The following is an 18,634-nucleotide window of genomic DNA, read 5'->3' on the forward strand; positions in this document are numbered from 1 at the left end:
CCCATTGATTACACCCCTCTTACCAATATTTTCAGTAACTATGTAGGCAGGTGGCATAAGATACTGCCGGCATTTCTATTACACAGTAGCATCTCTTCAACCACATAATACAGATGCAGATACAGTACAGGAGAGCCAACTTTGCACTGTACTGGAGCAGCAGAAATGTCTGTGCCTACATATACTCCACCTCTTGAATGTGCTGACTAATCATGCTCAAACGGAGGTTCAGGACCTTACTAATTAGGGAGTCAAGGTCTACCAAAGAGTATCCAGAGAGCTTAAACTCACCCTTATTTACAAATGTCATTAGATATCTTCTCAGCCACGTGGGCTTAAGAAAATTTTCATCCCAAATAATCAAGGAACTTCTTCACAGCACAAAAAAAAGTTGACATGAACGAAAAAGTTCCTTTACGTTTCTTTAAGCCGTTTCATGCCATATAACAGTTATGCAGTTTGTACCCTCCGAACACCATGCTGCTCTGAGAACTTTACGAGGCAGCTGAAACTGTTTTATGGCATCGAGTGCTAGTATACCAAACCGTATGATGGTATTTATTAGATTGTTTCTGAAAGCCTAGAAAAGACAACTTGCAGTGAGAGTGACACAGAGAAGTCACCTGCATATTTTGTTTATCCCAGCTAATATAAATATCAACCTCCAATTATTGTGAAGGGTACAATAATATGATTACCATACATTTAATAAAATTCATTCTCATGCTTGGTAAGCAACCATAAAGCTCACAACACTGCTCCAACAATCAAGCATGTATCACTTGCTTAACACAAAGGACTTGCGTAAGTTTAATGAACAACTATACATTGTGCAACCATAAAAGACATTTATACCTACACTACGCACTGTAGATAGATTAGACAACAATCACCAGATTGACCAGAGGTTAATCTGGCCCACTTAAGAAGCCATTTGAACAAAATTACTACCAGGTTCCAGTGAATAAACTCACCATTCAGAACATTCCCTTTTCCTGTGACATGAGTATCTGACCTAGACCTTCTTGGACTGACCTGCAAAAAAAAAACAAAAAACCATTGCTTGAAACAACCATCTAAACAAAAGAGGTCAAAATCTGTGAGCTGTCAATTCCTTGCTACAAAGATTATGTCAAAAGATTTGAACTTTTATCTACTTGATAAAAAACAAAGCAGCATCAAATTCACAAAACACACATGATAGAGGGCAGGTTCTTTAGCATCCAGCAAAAAAAAAAAAAGAGAGAGAGAGAGAGACAGGAAGATCACAGTGATAGGCAGGTAGGTATCAATGGGAAAGGTTGCATTCAGTGGCAGCTGCAAAGTAAGACACTTTATGGCCATGTTATTTTGCAAGGTGTAGCAGCAACGTGCATTCTGACGATCTGTTCCTTTTGGCATGCCTCCTGCTAAGATTAGCTAAGCAACCTTCCCAGCTGAAATGTACACTACCTACTGGTGTTTTCTCGTTCCATCTACTTAATTAACTAATTAACCTTTTAAATATCACTCTAAATGCTCAAGTGCGAGTGGAGAAGTTGTTGAGTGCCATGAAAATAAATAGCCCGACCCAGGTGTATCCGACAAGGTAGCCCTAGTCTAGCTCTTATTATTCAGCAAAAATGAAAGCCTGTGAAGTTTAAAAAATACCAAATGACAACAGGCTCTATGTGCCTGTATACGCAGCGATTACAGCACTCTCGCTTCAGACTTTCTGAATTCACCCCTTTTGCGCTTCTCACGACAGCTGCTAGTTGTGTCAAGGACTCCTGACAGTCAGCTGTCTGGCATGTCAGCTACAGCTCTGGCACTCATTTCCCAGCCAGTGGCGAGCAAAGCTCTGTTGAGGGCAAGTTAATTACAGTAAAATCTTGTTAATTCGAAGTCACTGGGACTGTGAGAATGATTAAATTGAACAAATAATGCAAAAAAACCTGCCCAGGCAAAAAATTTCACTGCGAGAATGCGCTAGGCACATCCTTCTTCCCGCCCCGGTCTCACTGTCAAACGTTGCGCCGGTAATTTCCCAAAGGACCACTGTGGCTTCTCTTCAAGTCAAAACAAATTACGGTACGAGTACAGATGAAATGTGAAATGGTGCTCTACCCTACCTCCCACAGTCGAATGTGGCCCGAGTGGCAGAACTGCACAGCTGTGTAGTTTCAGATTCCGTGGAGTGCACGCCCCCAAGGTTGTAAAAAGTTGCTCTCTCGATACCTACCACTCGTCTGAGAAAGCGACCGCCAACATTAACAAGTCATACAAACAGCATGCAATTTGAATTTCCTATGGTACATGGTACAGATTTCCGCACAAATTAAATACACCTTTTCATGCACGGAGCCCAGTGTGTTCTACCGTGAGCGGGCTCTGTCACAGAGCCCATACTACCTGCCGCTCGTCTAACGCTACCTTACATGCTGTAATTAGGTCAGCTAAATTTCGGATAGCATTGTTTTCCGACGAAAGGTCGGCTTTACGCAACAGTACTCAATATAATCGAGATGTGCGTTAACCCTCTAAGACATGGTGCACCATTAAAATAAACTGCACAAGTCCATGTTGCATGTTGTCACTCTGTCGATGGCACAGAGCAAGAGTGATCACGTAGCGGGACAAGCACTGCCGCTATGGGCGGGATATACTTTAATGTCAGCGCCTCCACCATACGCTGCCGTGGCCACTGCCGGACTGTAGAGGAGCACCAAGTGCAAGCACCAAGTGCAAGCACCATTGCCACCAGTCCCTCTGTACCTTGACAATGCGCCGAGAATATCCACGGCTGCGTTGCAGTGAAGCATGTCTCCTCCTCTGCAGGAATGTGCTTCGGTGATCAGCAAGCCACACCACAGAGTGGTTTTCTGTGCTAAGAGCTAGGGTTGGGATGCTACGCATATCAAGCATAAGCATCACTTTGCGGCGCCGTCTCTTTATTGCCTTTTGGTAAAATTGGGATCGGGCATTCCAGCATACAACTGAAAATCTTCGCATTATCAATAAACAGCGCTAAATATTAGGATGAAGAGCAAGAAGCAAACAGGACGAGCGCTGCTCTTCATCCTAGTTTTGCTCTTCGTCCTAGTATTTAGCGCTGTTTATTGATCATGTCACCATAACAGCTCGGCCAGATGTCTCTTCTAATACAGTATATAGCTTCGAATTAGTAGGGCTGGTGCAGGCCACTGCTTCGAACTGTACCATTAAATTTGCATTAGAAATTATAGGACAGCAAAAATTACTTGAATTAGAGAGTTCGATTTAACCAAGTTCGAATTGTCACGGCCTTACTGTAGTTAACGTCGGCTAATTATTCAAGTAGGCGGAATGAAAAAATACCCGTGGGTACTTCATATGACCTAGACAACACTCGTTTGGTTTCAGTAGCGAAGAATGTTTAGTTCTTTGTTTAAAAAATCTGGGGCCATCTTAGCTGGGCAACAATATATATCAATGTATTCAAAGCTTTTGCCTATTTATTTCAAAAAGAAAAATTCATATTTTACTTAGTACAACCCATTCAGAGTACTCCAAGCTGCTACAGGAGCATGACAAAATGTGCACGCTACACGCTACTATGAGTGCTGCATAAACAAGCTGCATAGCTGTGGAGCTATGTAAACACACTCAATCATGTAGCTAACCAAACGGCAACAAGAGTTATGCAACAAGCTGCTTGTGCCACAGACGTGCAAAAAGCTCGACTTAAAAGTGCAAATTGATCAACTACAGACAATCAATGTAACACCCCCTGAACATTAAGAAAATACAACTGAACCCTTGTGGAAGTCAAATCTACAAAACAAAAAATAAAGTGCACTGAATATCAGTTAATCATGCAATTTCCTTTAAATATCCAGCAAAATCCACTGAGGGTGCTCGACAGTAATCCCAGTAATCTCGTTGCAGCGGCTATTTCGCAACGCCTTTCACTTCGACAGTGAAGCACCGAATGGTCGAGAGAGCTCAACACGAAACAGAGAGGGTTGAGCATGATTACAAATAGTAGGAGTCCCCCCTGAACACTGCTGTATTTGTGGCAGTTTGTAACACCTGGCCACTGAATGTATGCAAAAATTCTGTTAACTCTTTCATTACCACGAAAAAATGGCCGTTTTTCATAGGTCTCGGAAGATATCTTTTTGCCAGTACAAATAATACTACAGCACACGTTGCAGTAAACAAAATTGCACATAATGGAATGCTCTTTCCAAAAACATTAGTTACAGAGCAAAAACTTTATTAGGAAACTCACAAAAAAAAATATAAAAATTGCCATTTTTGTGGAGAGTAGATAAAAATAAGATAGATAATGCACGATATCTACACATGCATTATTAACAAAAAAAAATTTAGAACATAGAATTTGAAGACAAGTGACCCACAAATCTGTGTAAAAAAATAAGGTATCTGTACAGCGCCGTTCTTCAGCTACATAAAAAAAACTACAGGTGGAAACAGCCTCATTTCTCGCGCCATGTGGTGAAGCACACATGCACACATGAACAACACATGCACATTAGTTCTCACAAAGGTCCATCAAAAATCCGAACATCGCCAGAGCGAGAAAATTTAAACTGGTTCTACAAGTGCAGTGCCAAGACTAACCACTGGGTGGTGCCAGGTGCACGAGAAACAATTCAAAAATGTCAAAATCGGCGATTTAAAGCATCGATCACCGGTGATAGATTTGATTAGGCGTGGCAACGAAAGAGTTAAAAAAATGTTGCGTATGCTTATCTTAATTGCAATGTTTGTAGGAACTTACAACAAGCCCTGTACAATAAAAGCTCGTTAATTCAAACCTCAATAATTCGAATTTTTGAATAATTCAAACTACACTGCTTGGTCCGGCTAAGGTCCACAGAGGTCTGTATACAAAAAAGCCCATTAATTCGAACGCGAGTCGGTTCCACTGCAGATAATTCGAACTATGTGCCACCGCGTCTAGGTGGCCTGGTGCCCAGCACATAGCCAAAGAAACGCCCCCACGATAGGGCGGCATATTTAAGAGGCTGCGCGCGTCCAAAACAAAGACAAAGCCAGGTAAAGCCATGGAAGAGTGCGTAAAACCTAACCCATGACCGGCACAGTGGCCGGCAGCGCCGGAGGGTAGGGGGGTGGCAGCAGCTACTTGTTATCTGTTCTGCATGACCTCAGAGGCTTTCAACTCAATGCTCGTTAATTCCCCCCTCGTTAATTCGGAAATATGGGTAAGTATTTCTGTCAGCGCAACTCCATACGACACCCATGTAAGACTATAGCGTCGGACGGGCACTACAGGTCTCGTACCGGTTAGGTTGCACCCAGTTACAATTGCAAGGTACCGTAAGCGATTGTCAGGATAATACCCCTCAAGCATGAACTACATGTCGCTGGCCGTACAGCACCCAGCTAACCGATTGCAATTGCTCAGCATTTCGGATAGTGGTTTTCTTAAGCGCTGCCATCGTGGTTCTTCCACTGCAACCAAACTGTGCGCTCGTAAAGTACCGTTCAGCATGTCACGCAGTGAAGCCTCACACGCGACGCAGGCTGCTTGTGAAGGGGCACTCCCGCTACCGCGTCCCACTGTGAAGGATGAGTGCCGGCGAGGAGTCGAGGCTAAAGCTTTAGTGAAGGCCGGTGGCACTTTGTCAAGAGTTCCTTAGTCCTCCCTCCCCCTCCAACCGCTAGAGCTAATGTCAAAGGATACAGGCACCGTGATGTTGATGTTATCCCGTGCCGCATCTTGGCGTGCTGCCAAGATATGAGCTTTGGGCTGCGATGGGTGAAACGGAGGTAAAGACTGGAGTTTGTTTTTTTTTTTCATATTCTCAGTGGCAAAAGTGGGGGTTCAGTTCATTATGTGTTTGGGTTCGTTACGCAAGTGAATACAGCAAATTTATCGTAATGAAAATGGTCCCTGTCAGGTTTTTCGAGGCCTTTCAATATTTGAAACATCGCATACTTCAAACTTTTTTCCAGTCCCGTGAAGTTTGAATTGGCAAGCTTTTACTGTATTCTTTAAAGTCAATGGATAGGTTTCGGTACTTGGATAGGTTTCGGTACAATAGGTTTCGGTACAATGATCAATAATTTCCAGAAGCAGCCCAACTGTTAATGACTTCAATATTTTACCATATTTATGCTCTCTTTTAAACCCAAGCAACCACAGAAATTGCACACAAGCAGGCAATAACAGATCACTTCAAAACTAATACAGAGATTTGAATATCTTACTTCTGATGTCCTAAAAGAACTAAAAAAATCTCCGATCAACCATTTAATAAAAAAATTTAAGAAAGCATGCTTTGATTGCCTTTTCCTCTACATGTAAATTATTCTTCTGGCAGCAGATTCACAAATGAAACATGTACCCAGCGACGCAATTATTAAACATTTTGTTCTGCTGTAATGAAAACTGTCACAGTGATAGCAGCAAAGGATGAAAATGGAGGTGATCAATGACCTCCAATTTCATACATTACATTCTCAACTTTTCACATATAACTGTTTTTTTGCAAGTATTAACTTTCCTAGTCGCACTTCCATCCCACACACTTTTAATGCAGCTGGGAGGTATTCTGTACCAGTGATGAACCAGAAGTCTGAACTCTCGAGAGGGGTGCACAGTTGCTACTGGAAGCAAGAGAGCTTGGCAGGGAAGTGAAGTTGAACTCAATGGGGCCCGAGCAAGAGGCAGCTGAGAGCTTCTGGCCAGTCTTGTTCAACTGCAATGTGGAAAGATAAAAAAAGCTCGATAAGATGAGACCCTTACTCTCTCAGATTTCAAGTGCACAATGATATTTTTGGTTCCTCATAGCAGACCAAAAATACGCAGTGCCAAAACTTTCTGCAGGAAAAAATGGCAAAATAGAAACAAGTGTACCATGTTAAAAAATATAAGCTATGCATTAGCTATTCTCTACACAAACTAACTCTGAAGGTGCCATCCACAAAACTCAATGCTTCAACAACTTTGCCTTGTAGCATCAAAATAGCAGAATTCCACAAATGTTTAGTATTTCATATATACTTCTACTAGGTACTTTGCAAATAGTGTTCTCAATCTCCATTAAAGACACAAGCTGGCTGATAATACACCAACCACGATGATAACTTGATGCATGAATTTCATCAAATGCAAGAAAGATGCTTAAAAAAGTGCTCAGTACAAAGCAGCAACACAGCATATGGCTTCCACGATCAAAGGTATGCTAGGTAGAATGTGCAGTATGAAAACGTCAGGCAGGAAATAGGCTAATGCCTCATGATGTTGCTACAGCCAATTATCGATGAAAAGTGACAAAAAAATTACAAAATTCTTGTGTTTAAGGTGTTCCCAACCAGTTCTGTCAAATGACTATCACATAGGGCAAAAAGGGTGGCAGCCAATCACACTTGCAGCTATAGCACAACATAAAAAATACCTCTGCTCTGGCCCTGAAATCAATGAACAACTTCAACATCTTCATAACATACAACACCAACTTGCCCAGCATCATGCCCTGCAGAAAAGTACCACATTAATTTCAGCTGAAATCATAAAAGTTCATTTGGCCAAAAAAGAAAAAAAAACACCACAAAAGAATAAAATGTGCAGCTTTAAAAGCTCTGATCAACTGTAACTTGAGTGATGTGGCAAGATGGCCAGCAGTTTATTAACATAGTTTTCCGGTCTTTCAATTTTTGTGTGTGCAAATATGCAGATGTCAATGTTTGTTTACACGGTTAAATAATCCAGAGTTGCTTCACCTTTATTTGTTCTGCAAAAAAAAAAAAGGTACTGGGTGAAAGCAAGATGTCTGTAGATGTAACTTCAACATGACAAAGCATATTACAAGCCACGCACTTATTGTGTCTCGCAGACACACCACGTACCGCAAGCAAAGAGAAATGAACAAGGGTTGAGGAGAAGCCTCAGTGCTTTGTCTGTGTACAACGTTCATCACTGGCAACGGTTTAAGTAGGGCTTTCACTCCAAGAAGGAACCCCCGATGTAGGAGAGGATGTTATGTGGGAAGGATAGTGAGACAGAAGGGTGACTGAAAGCATAGGGGCTGCAATAGGTCGCATGCAGCAAAGGATTAGACTAGTTCACATGCATGAAGTAGGCAAGCATGCATGTAGTAGGCTGCAGGTGCAAACAAAACCTGCCGGTCAACTATTCAAATTCCTTGTAGCATGTCACCTGTCACAGCCCCTGCCCGGTCCCGCTTTTCCACCCCACCACTCTACCCACTCACTCACTGCTCCCTATTACCATAGATTCCTCCTCTGAGCAAAAGCCGTATTTAAACCATTACAAATTATGAATGCTTTGCCCAGACAAAGACATGTCCTCCTGATGAAATGTTAGATAGCACACCGAGGCTTTCACTCAACCTTTGTTCATTTTGCTTTGTGTTCTACCTGAATGCCTCTGTCTAGTCTGAACTATATATACGGCGTCATATCTTGTAACATGCAGATGAAAACAAAATTCTCCCGAACCTCTACTGCCCGAACCTCTCACCAGCAAGTTTTATGTTCTTCGCATTTTGATTAGCCTTGTTCAGTACTATGCGAGTTTTTTGTTTTTGTGCTTTTGTGGTATTTTGTTACATTTATCATGACCTTTTGTTAGTGCCTTGTTTTGGTTTCGCTCCTCCCTTATGTAATACCCCGACAGAGGCCTTTAAGGGGCAATAAATAATGATGAAATTTTGAGTCTAACAGCTCGAGAGAAACTGCCCGACACTATGTGCTCCTGTGCTATAGAGAAACCTACTTTTCTCCATGGTAAGCTAGTTGATCCATTTTTTGGGTTCCCTCTAACCATGACACATACTGCACTTTAATGCTCAGTGTGTACCTTCAGAGAAAAAAAAAAAGTGACCTCTGAATAGAACAGAGCACCAGGGACATTGAAAGCAAGGGGGGGAAAAGGAGCCACAGCCCTTGCCCCCATGTATTTTTTCGTGGTTGCTCAGCCCCTGCCCACACTTCACTTCCTGCTCTTGTGTACATTTTGCTTCTGTAAATTAACTTTGGTAAATTTTAAATTGATGAAAACCACAAAGCACAAAAACAGGCTAGGATAAATAGAATAGCAATTTCAACAAGAACAGGCTGGCACAGGTATCATGCTTAGCAGAACTTGCTTGCTGGTTTCGTTCTGTGCAGAAATGTGTGAAAGGGCATGTACACGGTAATCCACTCTTAATGCAAGCAAGCATGCTCTTTTCAGAATGTCGCTGCCTCTGATTTAACCCCACATTGAAGCAATGTTGCCAATTATACGAAGCCCCGCCTTCGGGTCACTTTGAGCCAGCACCGCTTTGCTTCAATGTGCAACTGCCTCAAACACAAAGGCATCTTGAAGGAAGCATGCTTGTTCACACCCAGTGGATGACCCTGTATTTTTAAGTATACAGAAAATTAGAAAATAAAAATCTTTCTCAGCCCTCCACTAAAAATATATTTCCCGCATCATTGTACACCCCCGCATTTTATGCAACTAATGTAATCCACAGCAAACTAGAAGGAAATAATAAAAATTGTAACAAAAGCATGAGGATTAATTCAAATTAAGATGTCTGCAGCCATTTTAGTACACTGTCAACTCAACTGCAATGGTGTCCAATTAGCTCAAAAATCAGAAATTTTGTGTGGTGAGGATTTCATCAATTACATGACACATTATCAACTGAAATGCTTTGATAAAAAGCAAAACTGCTAGAACATCAAAACTTATCAAATGAAAATACCAAAAACACTAAGTACCTTGTCTTTCAAGTAGCTGAGGGAAGAATGAAGCTCTCGCAGCTCTGTTGGGGAAAAACATTAAATGGTTTGTCTATACATTCAGCACATGAAAACTAAAGTTGGGTGCAAAACAGAATAAGCATCAAGAGCACAAACCCAACCATGCTCCACTTGGATCCGTGGTCATACTTGCTCACTAAAACACTGCATACACCTTCCTGAAAAAAGGCAGCACACGTAATAAATCTTTCTCTTTCAGCACTCAAAAAATAACGGGAATACCTAAATTATCCACTTATCCGGTAAAAGACAACAACTTTTGCTACAACTACAGCATAGCTGAAAAGCGACCGAGACCACGCTTTGGAGAACACCAGTTCAAACAACACAAGGGACAGGAACAAGACGAGACGAACAGAGGCATTGATGCTCAGCGTCAGAGGTTCAGTGCCTCTACCAGTCTCGTCTTGTTTTCCGTTGCATTCCCTGCGCTGGATCTTCAAATAAAGTCAACCAAAATGCAAGACCATGTTTTTGCTTCTAGCGAGAAGTCCAGAGTAGTTAATGTGCACGAGAAGCAAGGCGTGCACGAAAGATGCATGTGTACTAAAAGGCGCAAACACACAACGCGCATGTAACAAATACTTTGATCTATAAGTAATACGGCTTAAGAAATAAGTAGTGGCATACATCTTGTTTCAAACACGCTTACATGACTTTCCAATCGCGAGTAAAAAGCCAGGCTCGCACGCAAGTCACAAAAGACCGGTGCTTTGAAGTTCCACGCGTTTTCCGCTGAAGGTATGTACGAAGTGTAATAACAATGCTTCCAACAAACGGGTTTTAAAAGGCCGTTATGAGGGCGGTAAACCAGATAAGCAATCACACATACACAAAAAAAAAAAAAAAAAAAAAAAAACGGCGTGCCACTAACTGCTCCTGTTAAGTTGCGACTAGTAAAAGCGTGACAAGACTTTTTTCAGCGCATGTCTTGTCAACTTGGTTAACTCACAGTTCATCTGTGTTGTTGCAAATGTGACTCCCTGTCGGATGTGTAGAATTGCACCCTGCACATTCTCTGATGTCTCGCCGCCTCGCTCATCACTTCTGCGCTGCAAGGTGTCAAATACCGGCGGTACGCGGTACTATTTCACTGCAGCGGGCATTTGAAAAGCGGAAGCAAAACATGCAATGATGCAACAACAGCAACAGTCCCCCGGTCGGTCGCACCGGTTGCCGTGCTACCCGTCGATAACCTCAACAACCTAACAAACAAATAAACTAATTATTATAAATTAAATTATTTCAGCGTATAAAAAAAAAGTAAAGTTTGTTTTACGGTTACTGCCAGTCTTTCTACCATGGTTAGTCACGTAAGCCAAAGGGGATACGGATCTGCTGCTACTTACACGCTTACACCACCTTACACTGCTTCATTAGGCGCTCCGTAACTTCCGCTAACATTTTGAAAATGGCGGCGAGCTCAGGCAGTGCTGGTGACTGGTGTTTAATTGAAAGTGATCCTGGCGTTTTTACCGAATTAATTAAAGGATTCGGTATGTACATTACCAGCTATTTCTTGTGACTAGATATGTGAATGAAGGTGATGACTTTTGTGTCTTTAAATGCTTACATGTACTGACTGTGTACTGATTGTGCATACTCACGTTGTAGTTTGTTTACGGTGCTTGTGTGTTCTGACCGCGTAACAAAAATGTGATAAAGCAAGAATGCTTCCTTTGCATGCAGGCGTGAAAGGAGTCCAAGTTGAAGAGCTGTGGAGCTTGGATCGTGAGAGTTTCGACAAGCTCAAGTGAGCACTTTTATCATTTATTTCCCCATTGTTTGCCACGTTACTTTTTGTTGGAATCCAAGCTGCTTGCTTTAAAATTGGACCTCCGTTAAGTTTTTGTGCCCTTGGATATATGAGCTTTTACCTAGTGCTTTTCTGTTCTTTCTTTGCAGGCCAGTCCATGGCCTTATATTCCTGTTCAAGTGGTACAGGAATGACGAACCTAGCGGCTCCATAGTACAAGACAACCGCCTGGAAAAAATATTTTTCGCGAAGCAGGTGTGCTGCATTTTCTATCTTTTTTTTTTTCTTTGGTGACTTTTTACAGAGTAACAGTGCTCCTTCCGCCTGCAAGCTGTGTTGGCGTAACACAGCTTGTACACAGCTTGTACAATGCATACACAGCTTACGCCTTTTAAGCTGTGTAAGCATTGTAAGGCTAAGAAGTGAGCTGAATTGATGTGCATTTCACCCATGCCATGCTGCTGATGCAGGTCTTTGTGCCGTTCTGGGCTCCACACAAGAAAAAATCATTTTTGGCCATTTTTTATTTTGACCTGCGTTGAGAAATAATAGAAACATTATAATTATTAAATCAATTCAGAAATTAGCAGCAATCACTGGTCATCTTTATTACAGGCCGTCACAAATTTTTTCATTTAAGTGTCCAATGAACCGTTGTAAATTTGCATCACTGTAATCATAAAGTAGCCCACAGCTATGATGGATTGGTTACCTGTATTCTCATTCCCAATTCACATAAGAGCAAAAGCAGTGGCCACTTTTCAATGAAGGCACGAAGCAATGTACCCGTATACTGTGCAATATCAGTGCATGTTAAAAACCCCAGGGGGTCAGAAAATTGCAGAGTCCTCCACTACAGCATTCCCCATAGCCTGAGTTGCTTTCAGTCCTTTAACCCTACAGACGAGACAAAAGCACTAAAGCTTTTCTTTTATTGGGGGAGGCGGTAGGGACAAAATGAAAAAGCTCACACTTGTGCGAGAAGGGGGACGAACCAGCACCAGCACATGAAGGTTCATAGCACTATTGGACATCTGTTGCGAGATGGTGTTGGCCGCAAAAGTGTGAGCGTGCATGCTTCACAGGGCAGCCGCGAAATGTAGTGCAAATAAATACTTGGTGATCTTTCCTCATTCGTATTATACGTGGGTGAAAACGTTTTTTTCAATTTTTGCTATCCCTTTGCTATCCCGAATTTGCACCTTGTATTGTATATGGGTTTTTACATTATTTAAAAAGAAGGCTTGCCAGCTTTATGCACTGTATGATGAAAAGGTTTACAGGAACTTTTAAGCATTTGATGAAAAAGTAACAGACAAAGCGTTCTCGAGAAAAGTTCTTATATCCTTAAAAATCATTCTCAGTAGACAGAGCAAAGCCTGTCACTGAAGCTGGAAGTTCTTGGGGTGTATGAAAGGCTTGATAAACTTGCAATTTTCTGTAATAACTTCACTTGCTTTAGCCCTTGCTATAGAAGTTACTTTTGAAATTTTGGTTCTTCCTGCATGAAGTAGCTGGGCATTTCACTGCTTTGTAGTGGTAGTTTATTGTCACTGTGAGCAGTTGACTTAGCATGCTCTTCCACACCCTCCAGAGGCCCAGAGTATAAATAGTGCAGAAATTTTTTTGCATAAATTCAGGATGTGAGTCTTGAAACATGATTAAAAGGTTTTTGCTGTGTTTTCATCTTTTGATGAAGTTTTGCCTGAATGCTGGGCAATGTTCAGTATGTAGACCTTTACAAGGAGAGCTTCCTGGACACTGTCATATTGTTCGCTGGACTGTCGTGTGCGCCTCGTGCTGCTAGCACAATGGAAGCTGCTTTGGAACTTATTTTCAAAAGGAAGACCCACAGACACAGAAAGACCCACTGAAGTGGATCGTGGGTCTTTCTGTGTGTTAGTTGCACAAGTTCTAAGAGAGGTCACATGTTGAAATGCACATTAATCCAGTTGTATATTTTTAAATCACCATCATTAAACATACTCGGACTGACTCATGCCACTTTGCGAGCTTTTCAAGAGAAAAGAAACAATGTGACTTTGAACATACTTTCTTGATAATAATACAGATTTTAAAGGTTTCTGAAAAGCAACAGTTTATGAGGCCTCCTTCCCTGGCTGTCATGCCTGCAATTGCATTCTCCTTTATACAGTAGAACCGCACTATAGTAAACTTTGATATAGTAAGAACTCTGATATAGCAAAGTGAAGCTGACTTCCCAGTTCATCTTCCATCGACAACTGCACATTTTTTCCCTTTTATAGTAAGGACGTGTTTGGTAAAAATCGGTTATAGTGAAGTGCGCCTGGCCGCGGCGACGACTCCCACGATATGACATCGCCGCCCGCGCACTACTTGAAATCGCGAGGCACAGATTTTTTGTATTTGAAAACAGAAAAATAACACCGAGTTTTTGTTTAAGTGGTTTTAACACTATGCTTAGTAGCATTCAGGAGAAGCCTACTTTCTGGAGGCCTTGAAACCGTAAGGGAAAGCACCGTGGCGCATAGGAAAAAAAAAAAAAATAAGCTGTCGACAAACATAAAAAGGAGGCGGCGTTGTCCATTCAGAAAGTAAAGGAGAGTAAAACAAAAGCAAGAAATAGAGAAGGGGAAGAAACGGACAAACATTCACTGCACTGTGCAGCACGAAGCATGAGGCAGCGGAGGCAACAATTGGAGGGGCAGTGAGTGCTGTCTTACAGTACTTGACTGCCACGCACATTTATCATTTATTGTCTTTTAAAAGACAGAAACAGCAAAAAGTGACACCATGTTCATGCAAGGCTTTGGTTTTCACATGAAATCAAACTTTATTGCATTTGTAGCCGCGCTGTCCTCATGCTTAAGAGGTACTTTCACAAGGTATTAAAAAATCTTTATAACAAAAAAATTGCACGAAGAGATGATAAAAGTGAGATGGAAGGTATTTCAGAGGTTTTTTTTTTCATAAGCGACAAGTCGTTTTTAGTAAGTGCCTATTTAACTACCAAACATCATCTTCAGGACCATGTCATCACCAACAAGTGATATAGTAAAGACCCTGATATAGTAAATATTTTTACTGGTCCCAGTGACTTTACTATAAAGGGGTTCTACTGTATTGGTTGTCTACTTAATATGTCTACTTAGGACAAGTTGCAACCACAGATCCAGACCATGAAAAGAAAATAACGAGAAGGATAAGATTGGGATGGAGCGCATTTGGCAAGCACTCGCAGATTATGACTTGCAGCTTACCGGTATCGCTCAAAAGGAAAGTATACAACAGTTGCATCTTACCTGTACTCACCTATGGGGCTGAAACGTAGAGGCTAACCAAGAGGGTTCTGCTTAAGTTGATGACAACGCAGAGGGCTATGGAACAAAAAATGGTAGGGGTAACAATAAGAGATAGGAAGCGAGTGGGTCAGAGAAATAACTCAAGTTACTGACATTCTAGTGGAAATCAAGTAGGAGAAATCGGCATGGGCAGGACATGTAGTGCGAAGAGAGAATAACCGATGGTCGCTTAGGGTAACAAACTGTATTCCAAGGGAAGGAAAGCGTAGCAGGGGGCGGCAGAAAATTAGGTGGGCGGATAAGGTAAAGAAGTTCGCAGGGGTCACGTAGATACAGCTAGCACAGAACCGTGTTAATTGGAGAAATATGGGAAAGGCCTTCGCCCTACAGCGGGCATAGTCAGGCTGATGATTATGACGATAGTAATGACTGTATTGGTTGAATTGTCCATTGCTTGGTCTTTGGTGGGCATGAAGCCCAAAGATTTTGTGCATGTGTGCCATTGTTACTTCAGACTTTAGTGCTATTTAGTGCTGCTGTTAATGGAGCAGTGGGCAGTAACTAGGTGGCATCACAACCATTGTTGTTATTCGATGTACCATGCTTAATTTTCTTTCTGGCAGGTTATCAACAATGCCTGTGCTACCCAGGCTATACTGAGTGTTTTGCTCAATGTCAAGCATCCAGACATCACTTTGGGTGAGACATTAAACTCATTCAAAGACTTTTGCCAGAGCTTCGATGCTACGGTAAGGCCCTGATGTTATCCTTGTCCATCTGGTGCATGAGAAGTCTTGTTGTTGTGCTGTGGAAAGCGTTACTTGTTTTCTATTGCTACGGGGGAACTTGCATCGCTTAATTTTTCAGTAATGCAGTAAAATCTTGGCGATGGCAATATGAACCCTGCGTTGCTAAAATTCCACATGCTGAAGCACGGGAAATGCATTCATGCATATCTGTGTATGTCTGAGGGTATTTATTTACGACCGCGCAGTCGCAGCTGGCTACTCAGGGTGAGTGCAGTGCGACTGAGGATTGTGACATGTGCGGGCTGCATATTGCCGCAAATGGTCCTGGTGTGTACAGCAAGACTAGCAATCGTGGAGCCAACGTCATGCAAACTGCATGCTGCTGCAAACTGCTCGCAGTGTATACAGCACAACTGGCCGTCTTTACGTTGGCGATGTGTAGGCCTCATGCCGCCATGAAATTCATGTGTGCAGCACGGCTTGTGGATGTAGAGTCAACGATGTGCAGGCAGCGTGGTTCCGCAAACAGCTCGCCTACATGTATAGCGTAACTAGTGATCGCGGAGTCAGCTACATGCAGGTCACACGCCGCACTAGTGAAAGTGAAGACAGTGATGTGCGGGCAGCACATAGTGCTCGAGGTGCCAGGCGCAGTTTTCGTGTTCATATCACCCACAGTGCCACGCATTTAGGACTGTTAGGAACATCAAAATTCTGTGCATTGTAAACAGTGCACTTTAACCAAAGAATTTTACGAATTGATATTGACGTGGAATTCTTATCATCTAAGTTCGAATCACTTAAATTCTACTGTAATTGTATAGGGAAGCTTCTACATATCAGCATCATAGTGTGTTTTGACTAACTAAACATCCCATTGTGACTTGTTGTCCTACGAGAATGTAATATTCTCATGGCCCATTTGAAAGCTCTGGCTTTTATTGAAAACGCCTTCTCTGTGGTCATGTAGTTCAGGAGTGTTTGCTGTCATTGGTTGATGGGTGCAGGATGAGCATTTTGGTTGCTGCCAATAAGCCTGGAAGTGTTTTGCAGCCTTATGCTATGGGAAAAAGTTTTTGAAATGTTTATTTTTGCTGACTGACCTGAATTAGTACTGGTTCATCAGGATGCCTTAGCTGCTTTTAAGACATAGTCATCTGTATACGTTGCACTTTAGTGGTAGTATGCTGAGAATATTGTCAACACTCGGCTGTGTCCACCAGACAAGCATGGGATATGCAACTTCTCTTTTTTTTCTTTTCTTTTTTTTTTTTTTTTTTTTTCGGCAGAAAATTTTCTTAACAGCCAAGATTTAGCTGGGTAATTAATGGGGGGGGGGGGGGGGTCTTAAGGGGTGATGCTGCAATTAAAATATTTTAACACAAAGTATGACTTGCATATGTAATTTATTGGGCTGATTTCAGAGTATATCTTTATATTAGGTTAACCAGTATAGGTGACTCCATCTATGTTCAATGAGTTTTGTATTAATTTTAATAACTCTTCCAGAATTACCAAGCTGCTACTATATATTAATTTCTAAATGGTGCAATTTTCGTAAGTGTAAAACTGCGCCATCAACATTGCATTCTCTTCTGTTTTGAGCTGCTTTACGCAGAAATAAATCCCAGTGCAAAAAAGTGCGTGGTTTATAAAAGGCCATTATGTAAGAACGAGTAAGAATAGGTCAATGGCCACTTGGTGTAGCTGGGTAGGTTCAATATTTATGTGTGAATAGTGAATTTCCCCAATATCACCCTTTTACTGGGAAATTGGATGGGAGTGGCTTTCTGCAAGAATAGGAACACTGCTAAAAATTCTGCTTAGTGGTAACTCATCCCCCATGAGTAATAATGTTCTATTTTAAGACTTAGTGAAGCATTACATGAAGTTCTCTGCAAGTCTAAAAAAAAAACTAGCCTAGGCTACTTGCATGCAATGCAGGTGAAAACCCTCCATTGTGGGAAAAGCACTAGACTGTTGCAGCATAGCAGCAGTTGCTGTGTCCAGAAAAGTTGCAGTTGCACATTGTATTAGTCCTGACATTTGCTGTGATATTGCACCTTATAAACATGTATGTGAAGGCTGCAAGGTGCTTCGATTTTTATTCATTTTTTCATGGTAGTAATTGCTGCACTGCTGCCACAGACTGCCTGTAAATGCTGTGTTACCACTGCTTTCGACATGGTAGTATTAAAAAGAGATCAGGGGTCCTTTCTTCTTCTTCTTTTTTGCTAAAATTTTGGTGGCCATGCGATGCCAATGGAAAAGTTAGACAAGCAGTGCAATTTTTCATTTGGACTACTTGGCATATGATGCACCAGAACAAGTAAATATGATTCCAAACTGCACTTGTGCTGCAAGTGGCAACTTTGTTTGTCATTTATTGTTACTGATGTGACATAAGTAGCAACATCTTGGGCCTCAGACTTTTGCAGAAATGTGTGGAGTGCAAACGCATATCAGAACGTGCAGTGGAGCTCTTTGCTATTGCTCAGAGGCATACATGTACCAGCTTTGCTCATCTGTCACTAATTGTATTCGCAGATGAAAGGCCTAACTCTGAGCAACTCTGATATTATACGAGAAGTGCACAACAGCTTTTCAAGGTAAGCTGCACTTTGGTGCAAATATCTGTTTATGAGTTTCTTTTCCGCCTTTCAGAATGTTAACGATGAGGCCTTATTCTGAGGACACAGCGAGGTTTGGTTTTTGTAATTACTTGCCTATTCATTTTATCAATAACTTAGTCTTAAATCTGGCAAGAAAATTTCTCACCTGTTCGTTGAACAGAACAAGTTAGAAATATTTATCTTACTTTTTTTTCGGCCATCAGCAACTTATTTTGCTACCTAGTAATCGATAACCATGAAAAGTAACAGAACATGCAGTGTACTTCATTTGGTGTCTGGTAATTCTTCCCGCCCCACCATGGTGGCTGAGTGGTTAGGTCGCTTCACTGCTGAAGCCGGACAGCCCCGGTGCGATCGTACCCACAGCAGCCATGTTCGGATGAAGGCAAAATGCAGGGTACCCATGTACTGTGGGATATCTGTACG

The 18,634-nt window shown here is 41.8% G+C and overlaps 2 protein-coding genes across 12 annotated transcripts in view; one reads left to right on the forward strand and one right to left on the reverse strand.

The window, feature by feature from the left end:
* Positions 1-10,960, reverse strand: part of LOC146204829 (uncharacterized) — a 175,849-nt gene extending 164,889 nt beyond the window's left edge. For 4 of the 10 annotated variants that reach the window (XM_084589534.1, XM_084589531.1, XM_084589535.1 and 1 more), the window contains exons 1-5: positions 10,739-10,959; positions 9,883-9,944; positions 9,745-9,788; positions 6,570-6,710; positions 975-1,035 (exon numbers count right to left, since the gene is read on the reverse strand). In XM_084589534.1, the coding sequence (XP_084445660.1) occupies positions 975-1,035; positions 6,570-6,710; positions 9,745-9,788; positions 9,883-9,913 (277 nt within the window). In that variant the 5' untranslated portion in view covers positions 9,914-9,944; positions 10,739-10,959. Of the gene's footprint in view, positions 1-974; positions 1,036-6,569; positions 6,711-9,744; positions 9,789-9,882; positions 9,945-10,008; positions 10,211-10,253; positions 10,375-10,438; positions 10,598-10,738 lie in introns of those variants that run through there. The other 6 variants (XM_084589536.1, XM_084589533.1, XM_084589525.1 and 3 more) reach the window with 4 other exon arrangements.
* Positions 10,961-11,149: 189 nt separating this feature from the next.
* Positions 11,150-18,634, forward strand: part of Uch-L5 (ubiquitin carboxy-terminal hydrolase L5) — a 33,019-nt gene continuing 25,534 nt past the window's right edge. For both annotated transcript variants that reach the window (XM_084589541.1, XM_084589540.1), the window contains exons 1-5: positions 11,150-11,282; positions 11,476-11,539; positions 11,692-11,797; positions 15,450-15,575; positions 18,123-18,184. In XM_084589541.1, the coding sequence (XP_084445667.1) occupies positions 11,198-11,282; positions 11,476-11,539; positions 11,692-11,797; positions 15,450-15,575; positions 18,123-18,184 (443 nt within the window). In that variant the 5' untranslated portion in view covers positions 11,150-11,197. The remainder of the gene's footprint in view (positions 11,283-11,475; positions 11,540-11,691; positions 11,798-15,449; positions 15,576-18,122; positions 18,185-18,634) is intronic.

The sequence above is a fragment of the Amblyomma maculatum genome, chromosome 1 (genome assembly GCF_055883805.1).
Source record: "Amblyomma maculatum isolate TAMU_Amacu chromosome 1, ASM5588380v1, whole genome shotgun sequence".
Classification (NCBI taxonomy): domain Eukaryota; kingdom Metazoa; phylum Arthropoda; class Arachnida; order Ixodida; family Ixodidae; genus Amblyomma; species Amblyomma maculatum.